Source organism: Rhinolophus ferrumequinum, chromosome 22 (assembly GCF_004115265.2).
Source record: "Rhinolophus ferrumequinum isolate MPI-CBG mRhiFer1 chromosome 22, mRhiFer1_v1.p, whole genome shotgun sequence".
In the NCBI taxonomy this organism is placed as follows: Eukaryota; Metazoa; Chordata; class Mammalia; order Chiroptera; family Rhinolophidae; genus Rhinolophus; species Rhinolophus ferrumequinum.
Window position 1 is genome coordinate 47,446,738 of NC_046305.1, and position 20,269 is coordinate 47,467,006.

Below are 20,269 nucleotides of genomic sequence, written 5' to 3' on the forward strand. Positions count from 1 at the left end.
TTCTTGAGCCTTAAACCTATATTTCCACACGTATAGGATATTTGTTTCCAGTTACTTTGTAGGTACCGTAAACTCAACATGCGCAGAATTGAGCTCATTATCTCTTATTTAAAATTTAGTCTTCCTCGTGGCTTCTTAATTTACCCACACTCTACGTAGTCTGGCCTGTGCCAGAAACTTAGGGGTCTCTGACCAGACTCCCGTCCTGTTGCTTTTACCTTTTTAGCACCTCTAAAATCTGTTCCTTCATTTCTTCTTCCTTTTGGTTAATTTAGGCTTTCAGTTCTGTCCCTCAGTTCAGTACCTTTCTTTACGGATTCACCCTCTGCGGTGCTCTTTGTATGATCCAATCACCTTATCCCACATTTAAAATTTATTTGATGTGTTGGGCCTGAGAAGTGACTATTGCCGAGCGACATTTGGTTTGTCTGTGGGGTGCAAGCCAGATGTAGGGGGTTAAGGAGCAAGTGGATGATGAGAAAGAAGCTTCAATAAGTACAAACTCTTCAAAGAGAGAGGGGAGGAATGGAATTAGGTATTTGAGTATTCTTGCTACGGTCACCTAAGTAGTTTAAAATATTTTATCTGGACATTGAGCTATGAGACAATTAAAAAGCTCAGGCGTAAAGATGTGTTTATAGGAGATTTAAAAACTCCAAAAGGAAAATCTTAGTATCAAGATGGTTGTGCGTTTTTCTGATAATTCACATTAGTGAAGTATTACAAGTTTTTTTTAAATTACCTTTTCAATGGCTATTTCATGTAAACAATTAAATACATTATAATTATAAACATCTCAGTATTGAGGGAATTAAGAAAGTTTAAAAGGTATACATGGAAATTTTGTTAAAACTTGAAAAAAATGAGTGCTTAAGGTATTTAATGCATTCATTCTGCAAACATTTTTTGTTGAACTTATAAATATTAGGTATTATGCTAGGTATTATTATTTACCTCATAATATTTTCCCCCTAAAATGGAAAAGAGTGTGAGGCTATGAAAATGGATTCTTTTTTTTAAAAAAAAAGTCCAATTCATTAAAAAAAGAAAAAGTACCTTAAAGATAAGTATATTATAATTGTGAAATGCTATTTATACTTGAAAATGGAAATTCAGTCATTCATTTAATAATTGCTTATGAAGCACACGTTACTGTAAGTTAGTATTGTGCTAGGTGCTGTAGGGTATGTAAAGAAGCTTAAGGCAATAATACGAGTGTCTGTTGTCAAGTTGCTCATAGTTTAGCAGAAAATCTAATTTCTTTTTAGGTAATTCAGACTTCTCAGCATATTAAACAAGACTTTCCAGATTCATTATCTAATTTTTTTCTGATTGCGCTGTCAGTTTTCAAATAGGTGTATTAAAAGCTATATTTGCCAATTTTTCTATGTAATTTTCAGTTTGGGCTATGTATATTTACTTTTTCTCTTAGTCCACTTTTAAAATATACTTACTTTAAATTTGTTTTCCGAAGGTTGCTCCATTATTTGCTTTTTCTTGGTATAGTGAATTCTCCTATTTCGTGTAGTTGAATTTGTTAGCAGTTCTTTGCTGACTGGTTTCCGTCGTGTGCATCGGCATTTTCATTTGGAAGCTCATCTTGAGTCAGAGCTTCATGATGTTTGTTTTTCTTTCCATTCTCCTCACTTATGCCTCCATTCTGGGCAGTTATATTAATACCTCAACTGGCTCGTCAGTTCAGAACTTGGTCGTTTTTATACTAGGCTCTCAGTTCTTCTAAGGATATTACATATCCAGTTCCCAAAATATGTAGCAGTTTATCTCACTCTCAGCTGTGCCGCTGTTTCTGCTTTCTCCTGCTAATCTAGGAAACCAGTTTTATACCCAGAGTCCCCACCACAGTAAATGCTTTCCCCGTTACCTTGGAGAGAGGAAACTTCTAGATGTCTTTACTTACTTCACTTTCAAGAAACAGAAACTTCAAACTCTATGAGTTTCTTTGTATTTCTCACCTACTATAATTTTTATTTTGTTTTTCAAGTATGACTTAATTACGTAAGTCACATGTATGCTGATAATATGCAATTATATAAAGTAAAAATTGAAGGGCTTCTTCCTTAGAGATAATCATTGTTGATAGTTGTTTTTTCAAACCTTTTCTAAGTTCACAAAACATTCTTTAAACATACAAAGTTTTAGCGCTGTCAAACTATATTATTCTGAAACTTGCTTCCCCCCACATACTCAACAGCATACAAACAGATACCCTCCAATATCACAGTCACCTGATTCTCCTTAATGATTTCAGGGTCTGCTATAGTATGTTTATACCGTAATTTATGTGGCTACTTTCCTAGATATTTGAGGTTATTTATTTGACTAATGGAAAGAGTGCTGTGATGAACCTGTTCCTTTTAGATCTGTAATTGTATATTTGTGCAAGTATTGTTACAGGATGATTCCAGAACTAGAAAACCTAGGTTAAATTCTAACAGCTACTACAAATTGCCCTCCAATCCCAGCAACTATGAACCACAACTTTATCAATATTGGATGTTACCAGTCTTTTAAAATGTTTGTCCTTTAAGTAGACAAAAATGATATCTCATTATTTTAATTTGCTTTTCTCTGATCATTAGTGGACTTGAGCTTCCTTATGTTAATTATCAATTTGTGTTCCTTTTTTTGTTAACTACTTGAGTGTGCCCTATATCAATTTTCCCTGTCTAGTTGTCAGACCTTTTTGTGTAGGATATGAACCCTTATTTCTGTTAGATATGTCACAGATATCTTCTCCCATTCTCTTTTTTGTCTTACAGACTCATTTATGATAGCTTGTATCTACCATATGACACTATAAATCTTGTCCTGTATGGCTCCTACATTTTGTGTTTTGTTTAGAAAGAGTAGACATTTTCTTATCTGATTAGGAAGAGTAGACATTTTCTTCTGGTATACTTCTGGTATACTTAAGTTTTGTGTTTATTTTTAAATCATTAAGCTACCACACATTTATTTTTGTGAGCTAAAGATGTAAATATTAATATGCATTTCCCCCCAAATAGACAGTTGTTCCCATAAACCGCCGAATAGTCCAACCGTTCCTCACTAATTTGAAAAACCAATGATAATACTATATGAATGATTGAAAGATTGTAAGATATGTGGTATTTTTCTTTTCATACAGGGAGGATGAGAGTTTTGAAACAAATGTCAAGGATACAGGGCAGGGTTTATAGAAAGTCAGGGATAAAAGCCTGTGTTTATAGTCCTGGTAACAGTGTTAAATTTATTAACATTAAAAGTATAGGTGGGATAGAATAAGAATATACCTAGGACAAACAAATATGTACTAATACTTGTATAACTAGTAATTAAAGGTATCAATTCAACAGCTTATTATGGAAGGTGATATTACAAAGGAATTCTTGGGCTTTTTTTTTTTTTTTGTAGATTTACTGCCTGAGGCATAGAAATCACCATTAACCATCCTATAGAAAAATGAGTTCTTTTTGGTTAACATCAGATTTAAGTCTATCTCTTATATTTAATCCTATCGTCTATATAGTTAAAGCCATTAGTATATGAAACATAATTACTTTCAGTTCTGGAAACGTTTGGATGTGTGACAATGTACAAACTATGTATGTGACTGAAGAAAAGACTACTAAATATGTGAAATGCCACATCCAGCAGAAAAAGATTTTCCAGAAATCACATAGAGGAGAGTGATTATGGTATACTCTTACTGGACCAAATTTGAAGTATGTTAGAAATAGGGCTGTCAGTATAATTTTAAAATTACTGACCGGTAATATAGTCATGATAATTGAAACATTGTATTTAATTGTCTTCTCTTTTTTCTCCACCTCCTTCCTTCTCTTTTATCTTACATTACAGATCATACATCAGTTGGCGGGCTGGGAGACAGTTTTTATGAATACTTACTGAAAGCATGGCTGATGTCAGACAAAACAGACCAGGAGGCGAGAAAAATGTACGATGATGCTATTGAGGTAATTATTATCAGAACATTTACCTGCTTAACATATCGAATGTGCAGTGTGTTTAATAGTGACAGATGAACGTCTTACATGCATTTTATTATTATATACATTCACTGGAGAGTTTGTTAGTATTTTAATACAGAAGTCATATTAAGTTTTCCTTTATGTGGTATTTTAAAAAAAATTGTTGCATTTAGCATAGCATATTTATGAAAACTTATTTTAATTACTTCCAGTTATTGCGTACAGGGACTGAAAACCTCTGACTTCACATACATTTCCATCAGTATTTCTTCTTTCCAATGACTGATTCAACCTGCACATCGAGAGCCTTATGGGTAAATAATAAGGGCAAAACACTTACATAGTCTTTTCCACATGCCAGGCACAGTTCTGACCCCTTTTACATATGTGAAATCGTTTATTTAATCTTGACTACCATTTTACACAGGAGGACCTTCAGGCACCAAGAGGTTAAGTTGCTTGAAAGTTGCGTTGCTAGGAAGCGATGGAGCCTGGGATGGGCGTCTGCTTCCAGAGCCTGTGCTGTTAACCACTGCGTTGTATGGCTTCGTATTGTTAGAAGCTCATACCACAATGTTGTGACAATTTAAAATTGGAACAAGTTTCATTCTTGGAAACGCCAATATGCAATATTTTCAAGCAAAAATTGTGAAATAGAAAAAAGTGTGTTAACTAGCTAGTGAGTTATTTGCTTCCTGGTCCAGTATAAACACATATCCCTTTAATGATTTTAGTTACTTTTTAAAAGTCATGTATTTTGTATGTAATTTTGTACAAATTATATACGATTGTGACTATAGTCATTGATCAATATTTAGAGTTATAGTTGTTGTTGTCTTTAAATTAAACCAAGGATTTTACTACCCATTTTATATGTTTACAGGGAATTAATTTTCTATAATTGTGTACAAAAATGTTCAGGAATTGAACTAATAATGTGATGTATAGTGCTTTGCCCAATGTAGCCATTAGATAAGTTTCTTGAGGAATTGTGTTAACACAATTTAACTTAAATTGTGTTAATTTAAGAAATTAAATTAAATTGACGTGTAATCAAGAATTTCCATTTTAGTATGTGACTTCTAAAATTCTGTATGAAGTCTTATGTTTTGAAAAGTTGAAGAGTTTTATTCTCTGTGACTAAACTTTGTCCAGAAATTTTTATGATTTTAAAAAAGTCATTCTCTAGGAAGAATGTAATATTCTTGGAATCATAGTGTTGAAAATAGCCCTTAGTCATTCCCACTAGGCTGTCGTTTCCTTGAAGGCACACTAGTGTGTTTATCATTGTCTCAGCACCTAGTACAATACCCAAAACACTAGGTATTCCGTAAGTATTTGATAAATTAATGAGCATATTTAATGTTTTTATTTTTGAGAAAGTGTGACATGTCAGATACCATGTAATCATTTTCTTCATAGTTTGCTGCCTTCTTATAATATTTTGAATCTAAAACCATTTTTCCTTTTACTTAATTTTTCCTAAAGGAAAAAGAACATTATATTTGAAATTTCTTCAAGTTTTGTTTAACACTTAATAGAAGAGCAATACTGTTATTCTTAACTGCAATTTAGCAGTTTGGCATTTTATATAAGTTGAACTCTTAGACATTTGTCATATTTTTAGAGAGAAAAAAGAGCTATACAAGAAATTTCAGGGGTCTGCAAATGAATTACTGGTAAAAAAGTCTTATTATTACCTACTTTTTACTTTAATCCTAGTAGGTCCGTGGGGATATGTTTGATATCTTTTAATTATAATGCAGTATGATTTATGTTATAATGAACAGAAATAACCAAATGATGAAAATATTGTATAGTGGTTTAGAATCAAAACTACGGCTGTCATTCTTGAGGCATTTATTGAATACCTTACATGTGGAAAACACGCTGGATGCCATGGGGTCCACAAAGATGAAAAACGTCATCCTAGTTCTCAAAACACTAATCTTTTCATAGGCACTTCAGAGCACTGTGGGTAAAAGACAACAGACACCAACAATAAAAATTTATAATCCAAGCATAGTCCCTGATTTTGTTTCTCAACCAGTCCTCGTTCTCCTAACAGGCCAAATACAATTGTCTACCATTTATTTATAAAATGATTTATTAATTAAGCACTTACTGAGTGAGTGCATATGACACTGTCAGGCTTTGTGGAGTATAACGTGATAATAGGCAGAGTCCCTGTAGTTCTGTAAAACATTATTATAAAGAATATGGAATAATTTTTTCGACAGGTGATTGTTACTAAGCTTGTTAGAGATCACCCCACAGTAAAAATGTGGGTTAATTCTAATTCTTTTTTATTATTGTCAGAAAAGTATAGTCGCTAATCATGTAACGATTTCCACCAAATAAAACTGAATTAACGCAGTTTCTTACACTTTTCCATAGAACAACCTCTAGAGGTAGAGAGTTAATCCATATCTCCTCAGCAAAGTGTGAGAACATAGTCCAAAGTAACAAAGCTCTTAAAATTTTCATTTTTGAAATTAAATGTAACTGTTAGACTCTACTTTGTGTTATAGTTAAATTTAATATAAAATATTTCCCTCACCAGCCCCATGACTTTTGAGTAAAATGACCATTCCAGGATGGTGGACTATGTTTCCCACGTGGCCTTTCTTAAACGTGACACCGCATCCAAAACAGCTGCCTAAGTTTGGGACTGAGAAGTTAAGTTTGAACTGTCAACTAATTTTGTCAGCTTTATAGCGTATAAGGTGTCTCACCTCATGGTGCCTTTTCAAAGTACTTTGATGGGCAGCATAGTTACTTGGAAAAGGAGAAACTTTTTAAACTAATTATCAAAATTATATTTTTTTGATTAACTTAGGTGTTCTTCCATCTTGTATGAAATAGAAAGTAAATCGGCAGAGCCTTTTGGGTTCTAACTTCCATCATGATCTCAATTGACTGATTATTATGAATTTCATTTAGCTCAAGAAGAAAGGTAATCTTTAGGCTAGTCTGCCCTCTTCCACCTTGTCTTGTTATAGTAGTGATTGGGGTATTTGTTCCAATTTGTGCAACTTGATTACTCATCCCAAAGCTTACTTATTGTAAATTAAGCCTTCCAGTTTGGGAAAGTTACTGCTTTGTGGAATATCATATTGCCAAGGTTTTGTGATAGCCAGAAGGATGTAGTAAGTTTGAACACTTAACATTTTGCTTCTAAAACTTGGACTATCTACTCTTTCTTGTAGGCTATAGAAAAACATCTTATTAAGAAATCCCGTGGAGGTCTTACCTTTATTGGAGAATGGAAGAATGGGCACTTGGAAAAGAAGATGGGGCATTTGGCTTGTTTTGCTGGGGGGATGTTTGCACTCGGAGCAGATGGTTCCAAGGACAAAGCCGGCCATTATTTAGAGCTAGGAGCGGAAATTGCACGTACATGTCATGAGTCATATGACAGAACTGGTAAGAATATTAATAACACTACTTAGTCCAAAATAACCTATAAGAATATATCCAGGAATTAGAAAGAAAATACATAGGCATTTTTGCTTCAAAATAGTTAATACAGTAAATCATTTTCTTAAGAATTGAATTTTAATTCTGGAAATGTGTTCTGTATCATTTCTTTTTATTATTTCTGAATTCTGCTACTGATGTTATTAATAAAGATTTTGAAGAAATTGTTTTAAAGACAACAGGTAGAGCATTTGGGGATGCATGGAATAACATTGTTTTAATATAGTAAGAATCCATTTAGCCATTCATTTTTATAAAAACAGTTATTGAGAAGGACACAAAATGGACTAATTTAGGTTACATGCCTTGCCTGTCCTCTTGAGAAAAGAATAACCGAAACATAATAGTAGTTACACTGAATGTATAATTGGTATCTAGGAAACTAGTAGTTTGTCTCTTAGTCAATTCACCAATAATTTTTGAGTTACTTGTGCCCTTACCTAAAAAGATCCTTTGGCATTGCTTTAGGCAAATATGTAATATTTCTGGGCTTCAGCATCCTTACCTGGAAAATGAGGTGATTCTCAGTGGTGACAAAAATTAGTTCTTGGGGTGAAAAAAAATGTTATGTACAAAGCATAGATATACGTACCATCATAGATAGGTGAACAGTGTATGTTATTAAAATTTTATGGAGAGAGAAGGCAAGCAGGGTTTTATGAAGCCTGAAAATAGAATTGAGAAACATTGGACTAGAGCTTCTACGGTTTTCTCTGACTTTAAAAATATATGTTTCTATGTGAAATAATGGATACTGAGTTCCCTAAAAGATTGAAGTGATTTCAGAAGTTGAATTGTTTTTATTAAATAACAGAATTTCTCTTAGGGTTAACTCATCATCGGGTACCATCACACAAATATGATTGGCTTAAAGTTTATTCTGGTTTGAAATCTGTCAAGTTATTTTTATGTAATAAGGAATTGAACTTATGGTCAAATCAACCCTTTAATTCCCTCAGTAACGAAATCAAGGATTCCATTTAACAAAATCTAACTAAGTCAAAGGGCATTGAAGCAGGTGTTATTTTAGGGTAGCTTAATTGTTAGTGTGTAGTACATGTAAAGTCAATGATCTGAGTTACCAATAGAAACTAAATTATATTATCATGTTGATGACATAGAGTATTAAATATATACTTAAAATACAGAGCAAATTAGTAAGACATTGAGGATTAGAATGGATATTCAGTGGTTGCATTAGGACCCATGATAATAAGACTTACCATTATGCAGATTTTGACCACAAATCAAAAAGATGTAAAATAGTAAGATTTCATAAAGCAGACATGTTAAAAATATGATGCACCATAGTAATTATTTGTTCACTCCATTAAACATGGAGCACCTATTATGTGCCAGGCATTATGCTGGATGCTTATAGGTTAAAGTATGAACAAGACATACCCTTGCCTTTGAGGAATTCATAGAATGCCAGAGTTATGGAAGAATTCTCTATATTATATTTCTGACTTTCACATTTCATGAGGACATAACTGAGGCTGATATGAAAACACTGTGATATTATAGAAAGAACATGCGAATTAGGATTTTAAAATCCCGTGTCCCACTATTTATCATCCATGAGCCCCAGGCAAATCATTTAACCTTCCTACGCCTCAGTTGCTCCATCTGCAAAAAGCTGGGATAATGATACCACCCCGTCTTCCTCAGGATGCTGTGAGCATTAGTGAACTTTCAGATGTAGTCTGTGGTTGTCACCGTCGTGCTTGGTCTCACCATTGTCACATTGCAGGTCAGTGGACCTGTGACCCCCTTTTGCCATGGTGGACCCCAAAAATTACTATTTGACTTGTGTCCTATATGTTCAAGTGTTTCACTGTTTTTACTTATCTTTCATCTCAATGTAGAGTCTTTAATTGAGAAGTACTAGCCTGATGTTGCTTACTTCCCACCAGGTCATCTTCTGCTGTATTTTCTTACAGCTATGCTATAAACTTTGGCAACCGTATTTTAAAAAATCCATCCACTTCTCAGCAGTTATTCTAGCAAAATTCTTGTGATAATTATTGTCTTGGAATTTTGCTTTTCATTTGTCATTGGAATTAGAGTTAACCGTAATTCAGAATTTGGTGATCTTCATATATTTCACCTTGCTGATGAGCATGACCCACTCACGGCTTCATATTCAGCTGGGTTTATAGGAAACAGTGACGAATCTGTTCATGGAACTGAGCAGTAACTTAGTGGGAGTTTCAAACGTTATTACGTCGACAGGGGAAGCTCGATTGGTACAGTGTTTTAGTTTATTCTGACGTCTAATGTAAAATTGGTGCCAAACCAGATCTTAAGACTTCCAAAATATAGTCCTTTCTTTTTCTGGGTTTCTAGATTAAAAAACAAAAAATTGCTGAACATCATTAAACTAATAACTATTATGTAACTTAATTTACTTCATATTGAAATTGGGTAAAGCCTCTAGATCATGTTCTATCACATTTGGGGGGATGGGATTTAATCTGTTTGGTAACATGTAACATATCCGATGGACAAAAGAGCCATTGAACTGGGAATGCAGGACATATTTTCATAGTTTTTATAGCTATTTTTTCCTAAAGGAAGTTCATAGGAGGGAAGGTTACAGGAAAGTAGTTTAAGCGTTCACTTACTATTATCCCATTCAAACCATAATCAGATTGCCTGCCCCAGAATATTCCTTGTGCTTTTTATCTTTTGTTGAATTTCTTCTGTTGACTTGAGTGTGCTTATTTTTTCATCTCTACAGGTTCTTGGAAGATTCATATAAATTGCATTTTCTCATGACTTTACAGACTAATCTGTACCTTCCTTAAACTTATCTTTTATTGTCTTACTACTGACTTTTATCACGTTTGATACTTTACTTAATTTTTTTTTATTTGTGCATGCCTCTTTCCTGTACCTACATTATAAGATTTTTGCATTCTCTAGCATTATTCTTACCTGAGTACTAAATTATTCATGGTTTTGACTCAGTTTTCACTTATTAGGTTCATTATTTTCTTTTTGAAATGACATCCAAATGTAAATGGGAAATTTAAGATAGGAAATAGAAATTAAGTGCAAGGTAGAATGTTATGAAATGATTTTTTACATTTCTAAAACAAAAAAGCACCTAAGAAATAATGCCCTCATAAGAACATGAAACCCATGATTTGGCCAAAATAATGGATGTCATATGTATATAGTATAGACTTATACATTTTACTCATCAAGTCCTCCCAGGACAAACATGTTAGCTTTCTGGTGTGTTCTATTTGTGAATTATGAATGACCAATCAGTGAAATACAATTTACAGTGAGAAGCTTAACATATTAGTTCCGTGCAGCCAATTTCTAATTCAGTTCAGACGATATCATGATAATTACAGAAGTTATTATCTAATTTAAAGTTAGTCTTAGGATTAACATTTGAAAACTCCATATGAGCACTTCTAGGCATTCATAGTCTTTGAGAAGGGAAAATCATAAGAAATCCAGACACAGTGACTTACCTTTTTTGTTGGATTATCATCATCTCAGTGCTTATGATGTTTGAATTTTATCATCATTTTAAAAGCATTTGTTAAACGCCAAATAATTCATTTTGTATGCCAGACCTTGTCAATAGCTGGACAGAAGTTTTCTCACAAAACATTGGTGATTTGTGGGCTATTTCTAACTTCAGATCCCATTGAGGGACTGCTCAATGCTTTCTGTGCACACATAAAGTTTTGCATACAATTTCAGAGGTTTCTTGGACACAACACTGTCTCCCTCTTCCAAAGCCTACCTGTAAAGTTCATGACCTTCAGGTTAAAAAACTCCTGCTGGAGTTTGCGTTAGTTCTCCAAGACTTAGCAGTAGACGAACTGTGGTTATTAAGTCTTCTGGATCACTTGTTTTGTTTTTAATAGAGCTCTGTTTACCATCACTATAATGTTTTTTGTTTTTGTGTTTTTTTCTTGAGGTGGAGGATGGTACGAAAGGCTTTATTTTCACCACCTTTCAATTGTGATTCTTGGGAGCTTACAGTGTCACCTTTGTGATGCTGAAATTTGACCGCAGCCACACATCCCGCCAACAGCTGTAGCATGATTTTGTTTATGGTCCACCAGCATTATAGTCCTTGTGCTACCATTTCTTTTCTGAGAAAATATAAAAATGTGCAGCATTATCTTGAAAGGCGTGAGAGATCTTGAAAGTATTTGCCACCAGTGCAACCTAGTAAAAAAAGACTGAGACTGGTAATTGTGTGTGACTTCAGTGTCCCAGTGAAAGATGACAGTGTCCCAGTGAAAGATGACTTTACATTGCCCAGGTTTGGGGCTCCGGGTGTGATTAGAAAGAAGTTCTTTAAGAGCTCTTCATGTAGTGCTGTATTCCAGCCTGAATGGAAATCATAGCATTCAAGGAATAGTATCGTGTTCCTCTGAAAATAAAACCTAACCTGAAAATAAGCCCTAGCATGATTTTTCCAGGATGACATCCACCGAACATAAGCCCTAATGCATCTTTTGAAGCAAGCCTTAATATGAGACCTGGTCTTAATTTCAGGGAAACACGGTATGTCTTGTTGAAATACATGTGTAATGGTCGTGTTGTATGCAAACTGATAAATGGGCAATTGCTGATGAAATTCTTGGTGACTGGCAATTTGACCTCCTCCTTGCTGTATATAGTATAGAAGAGAGTTTATTTTTAAAACTGGTTTAAGTTTTAAAATATATTGTTTCTTACATCCTATAGTGTGCTTTAAAAGTATGTAATGTACAACTAAATCTGATTCAAGATCTGAGCTCTAAAATGGTTCCTTATGTGTGTGTTATATTAAAAGGACTTTAAAACTGTCTTGACTTTTTAAAAAATAATTCTGTGCAGTGCAATTATCTATCTCATTTTATTTTGTACCAAAACAGAAATGTGCTTACATCTAGCTTTTCATTTATTTCCAAAGGATTACTAGACTCTTGTCAGTATAGTTAGATTCAGCAGTATGGTGGTGTACATTATTTATGAGAAATATTTCTTGCCAAAATAAGAGGAATATTTATGACTATTATAAGCCAAATGTGGATCTTTTACAGTCACTGGTTTTGCAAAACAGCAAAAAAAATAAAATAAAATAAAACAAACAACAAAAATATCTTTCCTTCATCCCCCATTCCCTCAGGAGAAAAAAAGCTCTGGCTTTCAGACACAGATAGCTTATTGTGTTCGTTTGTTTCTTTTGTCACGTTACAGCATTGAAGCTGGGTCCCGAATCCTTCAAGTTTGATGGCGCAGTAGAGGCCGTAGCGGTCCGGCAGGCTGAGAAGTATTACATCCTGCGTCCAGAAGTCATCGAAACCTACTGGTACCTGTGGCGGTTCACTCACGACCCGCGATACAGGCAGTGGGGCTGGGAGGCAGCGCTGGTAAATAAACCAGTTTTTCATTTTATGTGCGAGAGTGTTAAATCAGGCCCTCCTGTAGTGTCATGTTTCCTCCTCTATGTTCTCATGTTCCGTAACTATAGGGTTACAGCCATTGATTTGACGGAACACGTAAGTTGCGTAAGAACAGAAGTAAACCTTAGAATCCAGTTTAGTTCTCTATTGGAACTGTTTTCCTACTCATATGCACTCATTATTATTGAATAGCTATAGAGACTCCTTTAAAGGCAGTTTTTCACTATGATTATACAATTTCTATACTATTAATGCTGAAGCTCCAAAACAAAATTACTATAAATCTGCCCAGATTCACAGCCTGAGTAGATCCCCCCTATTCATTTTAGCTTGTATTCCAAGTAACTCTGTAATGGATGGCTGTAACAACAATCAGTGACTTGTTAAAATTTTTCCAGATTGAAGGACAAATACGTATATTTGAAATGAGGAATTTTTAATGATTAGTAAGTAAAGGAAACAAGTTGTTTACTCTTAAAATACTCACCTTTCAGAGAACCCCAGGGCTATTAGTACCTGGGGAGGAAGAAAATCATTAGTCTTTTCATGAAAGCAGAGCTTATTCCTGGGAGTGAGGGAGTGTTTTATTCTCTGAGAGACACTAATTATGATAAATAGTACTAATTATGGTGAATATTCGTATTCAAATTATTTGACTTAAGCTTGTAGTCTAGACAGAATGAGGGAATTCTAGGTGAGACAAGTAGTGTTAGTAACTCAGACAAGAATGTTCAGGATCTGTTTTAGGGCGGAATGGAGAGCAATTTGTGTAGAAAGAAGGTTTCTCAGTGCTAACCAGCGGGAGGGAAGTTTGAAGTCATTGGGTGGCCTTATATACCGGTGAAGGGCTGTCTGCTTTACTCGGTGCTTCCGGACTAGCAGACACTCACAAACACTCACTTCTCTCAGTTACCACTTAAGGGTTTCTCACGTGGGGAAGGACAGCCCTTTGCCTGACATCTAAAAAGCCCGTCATATCTTCTTGCTCCTCACCATCTTCTACGCACCAAAGCTCCCCAGCTTTAAGAATCCATTATAGGATTTTCAAATTGGAAGGAACTACTAAAGATGTTACAGTGGGGAGTAACCAAACAAAAGGGTTGATTGTGACCTGCAACCTGTTGGGTTTTGGAGCCCATTGCAATAATCAGGGAATGACTCGGTCAAGATTTGAACCAAGGCACAGACACTCATGTGTCCTTTGTCATTCACACGTCTCTAGGTAGCCCTGACGGAGCGTAACTATAAGAGAATATGAATGGGGAAAAAAGTGGTTGCCTAGAACAGGAACAGACGCAGCATGTATTGATGCTGCTTTTCCCAGGCCACCTGGCTCCAGAACCGGGAAGCCAGCTGTTAGGAAACTCTGTGCAGGAGGATCCTGCCGCAGCTGAGTAGAGGGCCAGGCTGTTGCTCCCGTGACAACTGGGGAGCAGGACACACACTTGGGTTGGGTTGGTAGCAGTGGCTTACTAATGCTTATGTAAATCAAGCAATATTTTATAGAGACGGAATAGGTGAAGCAATCCTGCAACGAATCTGACTTGAGTGTCCACTAATATTTAATGGTTTTAACTTAGAGGAATAGGGGAAATAAACCTGACTCATGTGAGGCAGGAGGGTGAGGGCTGGTGGCAGAAACATGTCCTCTCGTTGAAACATTATAGGATAATTGATCCTTTTCCTAAGGCCCTTTTTTCCCCGAGCACCTGCTTAAAGGTTGGCTCTACTCCTAGCTCTTAAAAAGAGGTTTGACAAGCTCAAAATTGAACCTGTCCAAATTTGAATTATGAGTTAGAATTTTGCTTCTATATAGCCTATATGAATACAGACAAATTCAAAGTATAAAGAACAAGTACGGGAATAATTATGCTTTAAATTCAGGTTTCAAACGTATGTGTGAAGAGAAAAGGGGTAGGTTGGAGACGAAAGAGGAGGATTCACATCGTAAATAGAATTTGCTTTCTTGCCCACCACTGTCCTCCCTGTTGGGTGTGAAGAAAGTAAAGGGAAAACAGGCTGAGACAGAGCAGTAGTATCTCATGTCTTCTGGAGCTTCAGCCAATCCAAACTTGAGTATATTATGCAGGAAAAAATGACTCTAAATGGCTTGATGGTTGGTCGTACCTCCCTGCTCCTTCTCAGTGTTCCTAAACTGCTTCGCCAGTTCTGTGGCAGGAGAGACACGAGGTCATTGGAAAGAACACGGTGCTTCAAAACTTGTGTATCCAAATTATGTTTAAAATATTTAGATAGAGAAAAGTGCTAAGCCCTTTGGTAAGAAGACTTGAAAACCCAGCCATAATCAAAATGGAACTATATAAAAAAGAACAGTTTGATTAAATAAATACTTTCAGTGTTAATTAGCTTTTCATTAGGAAGGAGGAAGACCGAAAGAGGAAGAAAAGCAGCAAGACCAGGAACAATAGTCCCCATATCTTCGTTCCAGAGTGTTGTAGGGTTTGGTTCCACAGAGAAAGAGAAGAAAGGACCGTGTGTGCTTTCAACTTCCCATGCGGGGCTTAACTCGGGAGTGGGACATACCTGTACAGGCAGGACGTTAGGTTGCTTTGAAGTAAAAGCAGGGTTTCAAATAGATCCCATTTGATTTGATGTATTTTATTTAGACATGTTCAAAGATGCAAAGAGAGGTAAATTGAGGATTTTAGCTCCCAGTCAGCCAGTAGAGCTCAGCAGTTAATAATAAGGTAGAGTTACTCTTTGCCTCAGTTTTTCCATCTGAAAAGTGGAGCTATTAAGACAGCCTCCTACGGTTGTTGGAAATTTCAATGTTAATGTTTGTAAAGCTCTTAGAAGAGCTTTCAGCACATAGTCAATACTTCATAACTGTTAGCTCTTCATAGTGTAATTACTGTGGTAGGTGTGTGGGGCGTGCGCTTCCTGCCAGTTGGTACCACCTATAACGCCTGACTCGGGATGATGATAATCCAGTGTCTGTCACTTAGTAGGTTTGCAGTAAATATTTCATCGCTGTTACTATGGAGAGCTCCTAAGTAACACTTTTTCAGTATGTTTTGAGTTATGGTTTCTCCTTGGAAGTGATAAAATTGCATTTCAAAGTTTTAATTCACAGTGACCTCCCTCTTAATTTGTCAGAATTAATGAGGCTTTATTGTGCTATACTGGTCTCTAATTCAGTGTGAATAGCTTAAATTTGACTCCTAAGTTAGGAAAATATAAGGTGTCTTTAAAAAAATTAAAGAGTTTTGAAGAGGGGGAAACTCCACAGGAAAGAGGATACCTCAGTTAATTTTTCCAGTGTGAGAATATTTCCATTTGATGATAAATCTTATTCTTTAGCTGTCACTCCCTGTGAACTTTTGACTGTGGTGCCTTAACTTGACCTTCAGAACTTGAAATTCTGTGGAATTGATTCCTCTGTCTGATCCCTTTCACAGGCTATTGAAAAGTATTGTCGCGTCAGTGGTGGATTTTCTGGGGTGAAGGATGTGTACTCTTCTACTCCTGCACACGACGATGTACAGCAGAGCTTCTTTCTTGCTGAAACATTAAAGTACGTAGATGCCTTTTTAAATTTTTTTTATTGTGGGCTGCTTTTGCTGTGTGGTCCATACATGATGAATTATCACTACGTGATATGTTACACTAAATTTTAGTACAAATATCTTTTTATGTATTTGGGTCTTAAATTTTTAGCTCATCTCAAGAAGAATGACTCTGACTATGAGGTAAATATTTTGTGAAATAAAGAGTTTCTTACCTTTATTTTGTCCTTAGCTCTTTAGCGTGCATTAGAGTCACCTGAAAGACCTTTTAAAAAACAGGTAACTGGGCCATACCAACAGAGTGTCTCATGCAGTGGGTCTTGGGTGTAACCTGAGAATTGGCATTTCTGACAAACTCCCAGGTGGTGCTGGTGGTGCTGGTCCTGGAAACACCCCTGAACTCCCTGCTCTAACTAATGAAATCTGTTAGGAATAATCATGGAGTTTTGAGGGCACTGGAGGGTATAGGACCATAGCCACCCATCCTTCCAATGAAGTTTCTCATAAAGATATACATAAAGGAAACAATGGAGAAAAAAAAAGGCACCTTTGTTATAGTCAGAACTCTCCGCAGAGCTCTCACTAAACTAACTGGAAGAAGGCAGAGACCTTAAATATGTCCACTTCCCTAAAGACTACAAAGGAAATATCTCTTGATACTGTCTCTTAAATTTCATATTTCTATCTGTAACTGAATGCCTCATAGACTATCACTTCATTTGTTAAAAAATATGTGTATTTTCAGGCATTGTTCAGGTTACTTAGGGATATATGGTAGACACAAAGGACAAAATTGCCTGCTCACCTGAAGTTTTCATGCTAGGGTACTTCTAGCTTACAGTTGGTATATTACAATTGAAATTTGTGTGTCTCAAACTAAGTTTCTTATTCTAAATGGCCATCTTATTCCAATTTTTCTTTTATTATCCCTTGTACTTTTATTATTTTCCCATCTTTTCAGCTTGTACATTATTCTTTTTTCACCTAATATGTCACTAAGTCTTTATGATTGTTGTTACATTGTTTTCTTTATTTTGCTCCTCTTCATATCTACAGTTGACCCTAACCCACACCCTGATTACTGCTGAGATGATTTAGAATATCTGCATGGTGGTCGGTTCTCTACCTCTAGTCATTGCTTGTTTTGATTTACCCTGTGAGAGAGTTGAAAGAGCACTGGTCTGGAAAATAAAGCCATGGAGCTTTAGTTATACACTTGTTAGAACCTAGCTGAATGAGCATGTCAAAATAAAATTTCCTCACTTTCAGTTATTACATCTGTAAACTGGAATTTGACCCAAATTATGTAATATATCTTCTTTTATCTTTTAAGACTAGAAAAATTGTACAAATAGTATAGGAGTATTTGTGTATCCTTCACCAAGTGTTAATTTTTGCCACATTCCCTCCCCACTGTTGTATATGTTTGTGTACACACACACACACACACACACACACACGGTTTTATTATTTATTTATTAATATTTAAAAACCTTGTTTTTAATTCAAAGCAACCTAATATCCTGCTTTTGCAGGTATGTCACACTCCAGAGTTAAGCCATGCGTGAGAAGTTGAAAGCACATGTGGTTCTTTCTTCCTTTGCTCAGTGGAACCCTGCACACTCTTTAATTTGAAAGTTGTCAGATTTCTGATACTTACACAAGAGTTTTCAAGAAAAGAGCATAATCCTACGTAACCACAAAACAGTTATCACGCTTGGGAAACTTAGCATTCATACAATTGTTTAATATGTAATCCATTTTTACATTTCTCAATTATTCTAATAATATACTTTATAACTATGTCTTTAACCACCAAAGGAATATGTGTTGCATTTGGTTGTCATATCTCTTTAGTCCCATTTAACTAGGCCAAAGTTTCCCTACTTTTGTTTTTTTATGACATTGACACAAGTATTTAAGCCAGTTGCTTTGAAGAACGTCCCTCAATTATATATTTGTGATTGTCTCTTTATGATTGGATTTAGTTTAAAATTCTTGGCATAAATATTATACAGATGATGTGTTCTCATTGCATTCTTTGAAGAGGCACATGATAACAGTTTAGCCCATGGTTGGTGATTTTAAGTTTGATCAGCAGGTTAGATTTGATTATAAGGTCATATAAAGAATCTCTTTTTATAATTAATAAGTGATCTATAGAGTGATAACTTTGAGACTGTGAATATCCTTTTCCCGACAATCTTTCCACCCAGTGTTATTAGCATCTTGCCTGAATAAGATATTAGTATAGTAGTGGTAAATGCTAATTGAAGCCTCTTTTAGTCTTAAAAAGAAATTACTTTGATTTTCATATACCATTTTCTTTGTCACTTTCCTCCTGCTCAAAAGCTACAGTGGTTCATTCCTCTCTGCCTTCATTTGTCATTTATTTTACTTAAATATTCTAATCTAAAGCCAAGCTAATCTATATTCATATGTATAAACATATATACATATGTATATATAGATACACGGGAGTGCCAAAGAAATGTATACAAGTGGACACTTTGGTCAGTGTTGCTCGTGCAGTAGTTCACCGTAATCAGAAGTGTCTGGACGCTGATGGTAACTGCTTTGAGCACCTCTTGGAATTGCAGAAGTCAAACATCACTTGTATTCATCTTTTGTTATCGGTATATATTGAGTATTAACAATTAATACGTTTTTTTCCCTTTCTTAAAATGTGTATATATTTTTTTGGCACCCTCTGTATATATGTACACATGAAATTTGTGGGGTTTTTTTGTGTTTTTTTTTGAAATTTGTTTTTTTGCATTTCACTATTTTATATTTTACTGGCCCCTCTCTTTCTAAATTCAGTTCATCTCTTGCAGATTGGCTTTCATGACTAATTCTTAAATGCCTCATCAGTACAGACGTTGAGTACTTTATCACATGGGATAGGGCTGCAAACGTGTGGCTCTGCCTTTTCCCTCCCAGTAATATAGTGACTATCACCAGTGGACCGTGGTGCTTTTCTTGCCAGATTCAGGAACAATTCTTCCTGAATATAACCAATTACATTTATATGTACATAATTGCTATAATACTCACTTTCAGAAAAACTCATATATATTTGGATCAGCAAAAGTAGAAAACACCAAACCAGTGGAATCTTATAGGTAATTAAAACAAAACCTAGACTAGGAAATTATCACAGTTGAGTACTCCATTCAACACTGAGCTTCCTGGCAGCTAAAGCAAAAAGAAAACATCCTGCTCGGTGTCATTTTTATCTTTTTTAGTTAGGAGAACGTATTACTTTAACAGATGAAACAATAATTTTCCCTACTGCTAAATTATAAGATGACTTAATTTGATAGTTCATTTAAAAAAAAAATACTGAACTATTAGATGAACCATATGAAATTGCTTTTTTTTTTTAAAGTAAAAAAAATTGAGTACTGGCAATTTCATATGATTCAACCTAATACATAATGATATAATAAATACCTTCAAACATTGATGTTATAGAAGATGCAAAAACACTGTTAATGTTACACTTCCTCTTTATAAAAACTGATGGCATAATACTGAAATGCAATTGATTCAAGACATTTCTGTGAAGACTGATGTAGGATTTATATTTTTCTTATTAAGATAGCGCTTAAAATGCTATAGAGGAATGAAGAGTAGTATGACTCCATAGATTTTTCTCAAATATCAATTAATTTAAATAGGCTTTTGTGAGAAGCTGAGTAACTTAAGATTGTGTATTCTATTAAATAGTTGAAATTTATTGTGAATTCATTAAAGAGTAACTATCCATGTGCTTTAGCTACTCAAAAAAATGAACATGACACTGAGCAGGATGCTTCCTTCTTGCTTTAGCTTATTTTTA

The 20,269-nt window shown here is 35.0% G+C and overlaps 1 protein-coding gene across 1 annotated transcript in view; it reads left to right on the forward strand.

Annotated features, from left to right (window-relative positions):
* The window catches only part of MAN1A2 (mannosidase alpha class 1A member 2), a 109,117-nt gene that overhangs the window by 78,199 nt on the left and 10,649 nt on the right, over positions 1–20,269 (forward strand). The window contains exons 9-12 of the mRNA XM_033092721.1: positions 3,862–3,977; positions 7,202–7,418; positions 12,693–12,865; positions 16,318–16,433. Coding sequence (XP_032948612.1) covers positions 3,862–3,977; positions 7,202–7,418; positions 12,693–12,865; positions 16,318–16,433 — 622 coding nt within the window. The remainder of the gene's footprint in view (positions 1–3,861; positions 3,978–7,201; positions 7,419–12,692; positions 12,866–16,317; positions 16,434–20,269) is intronic.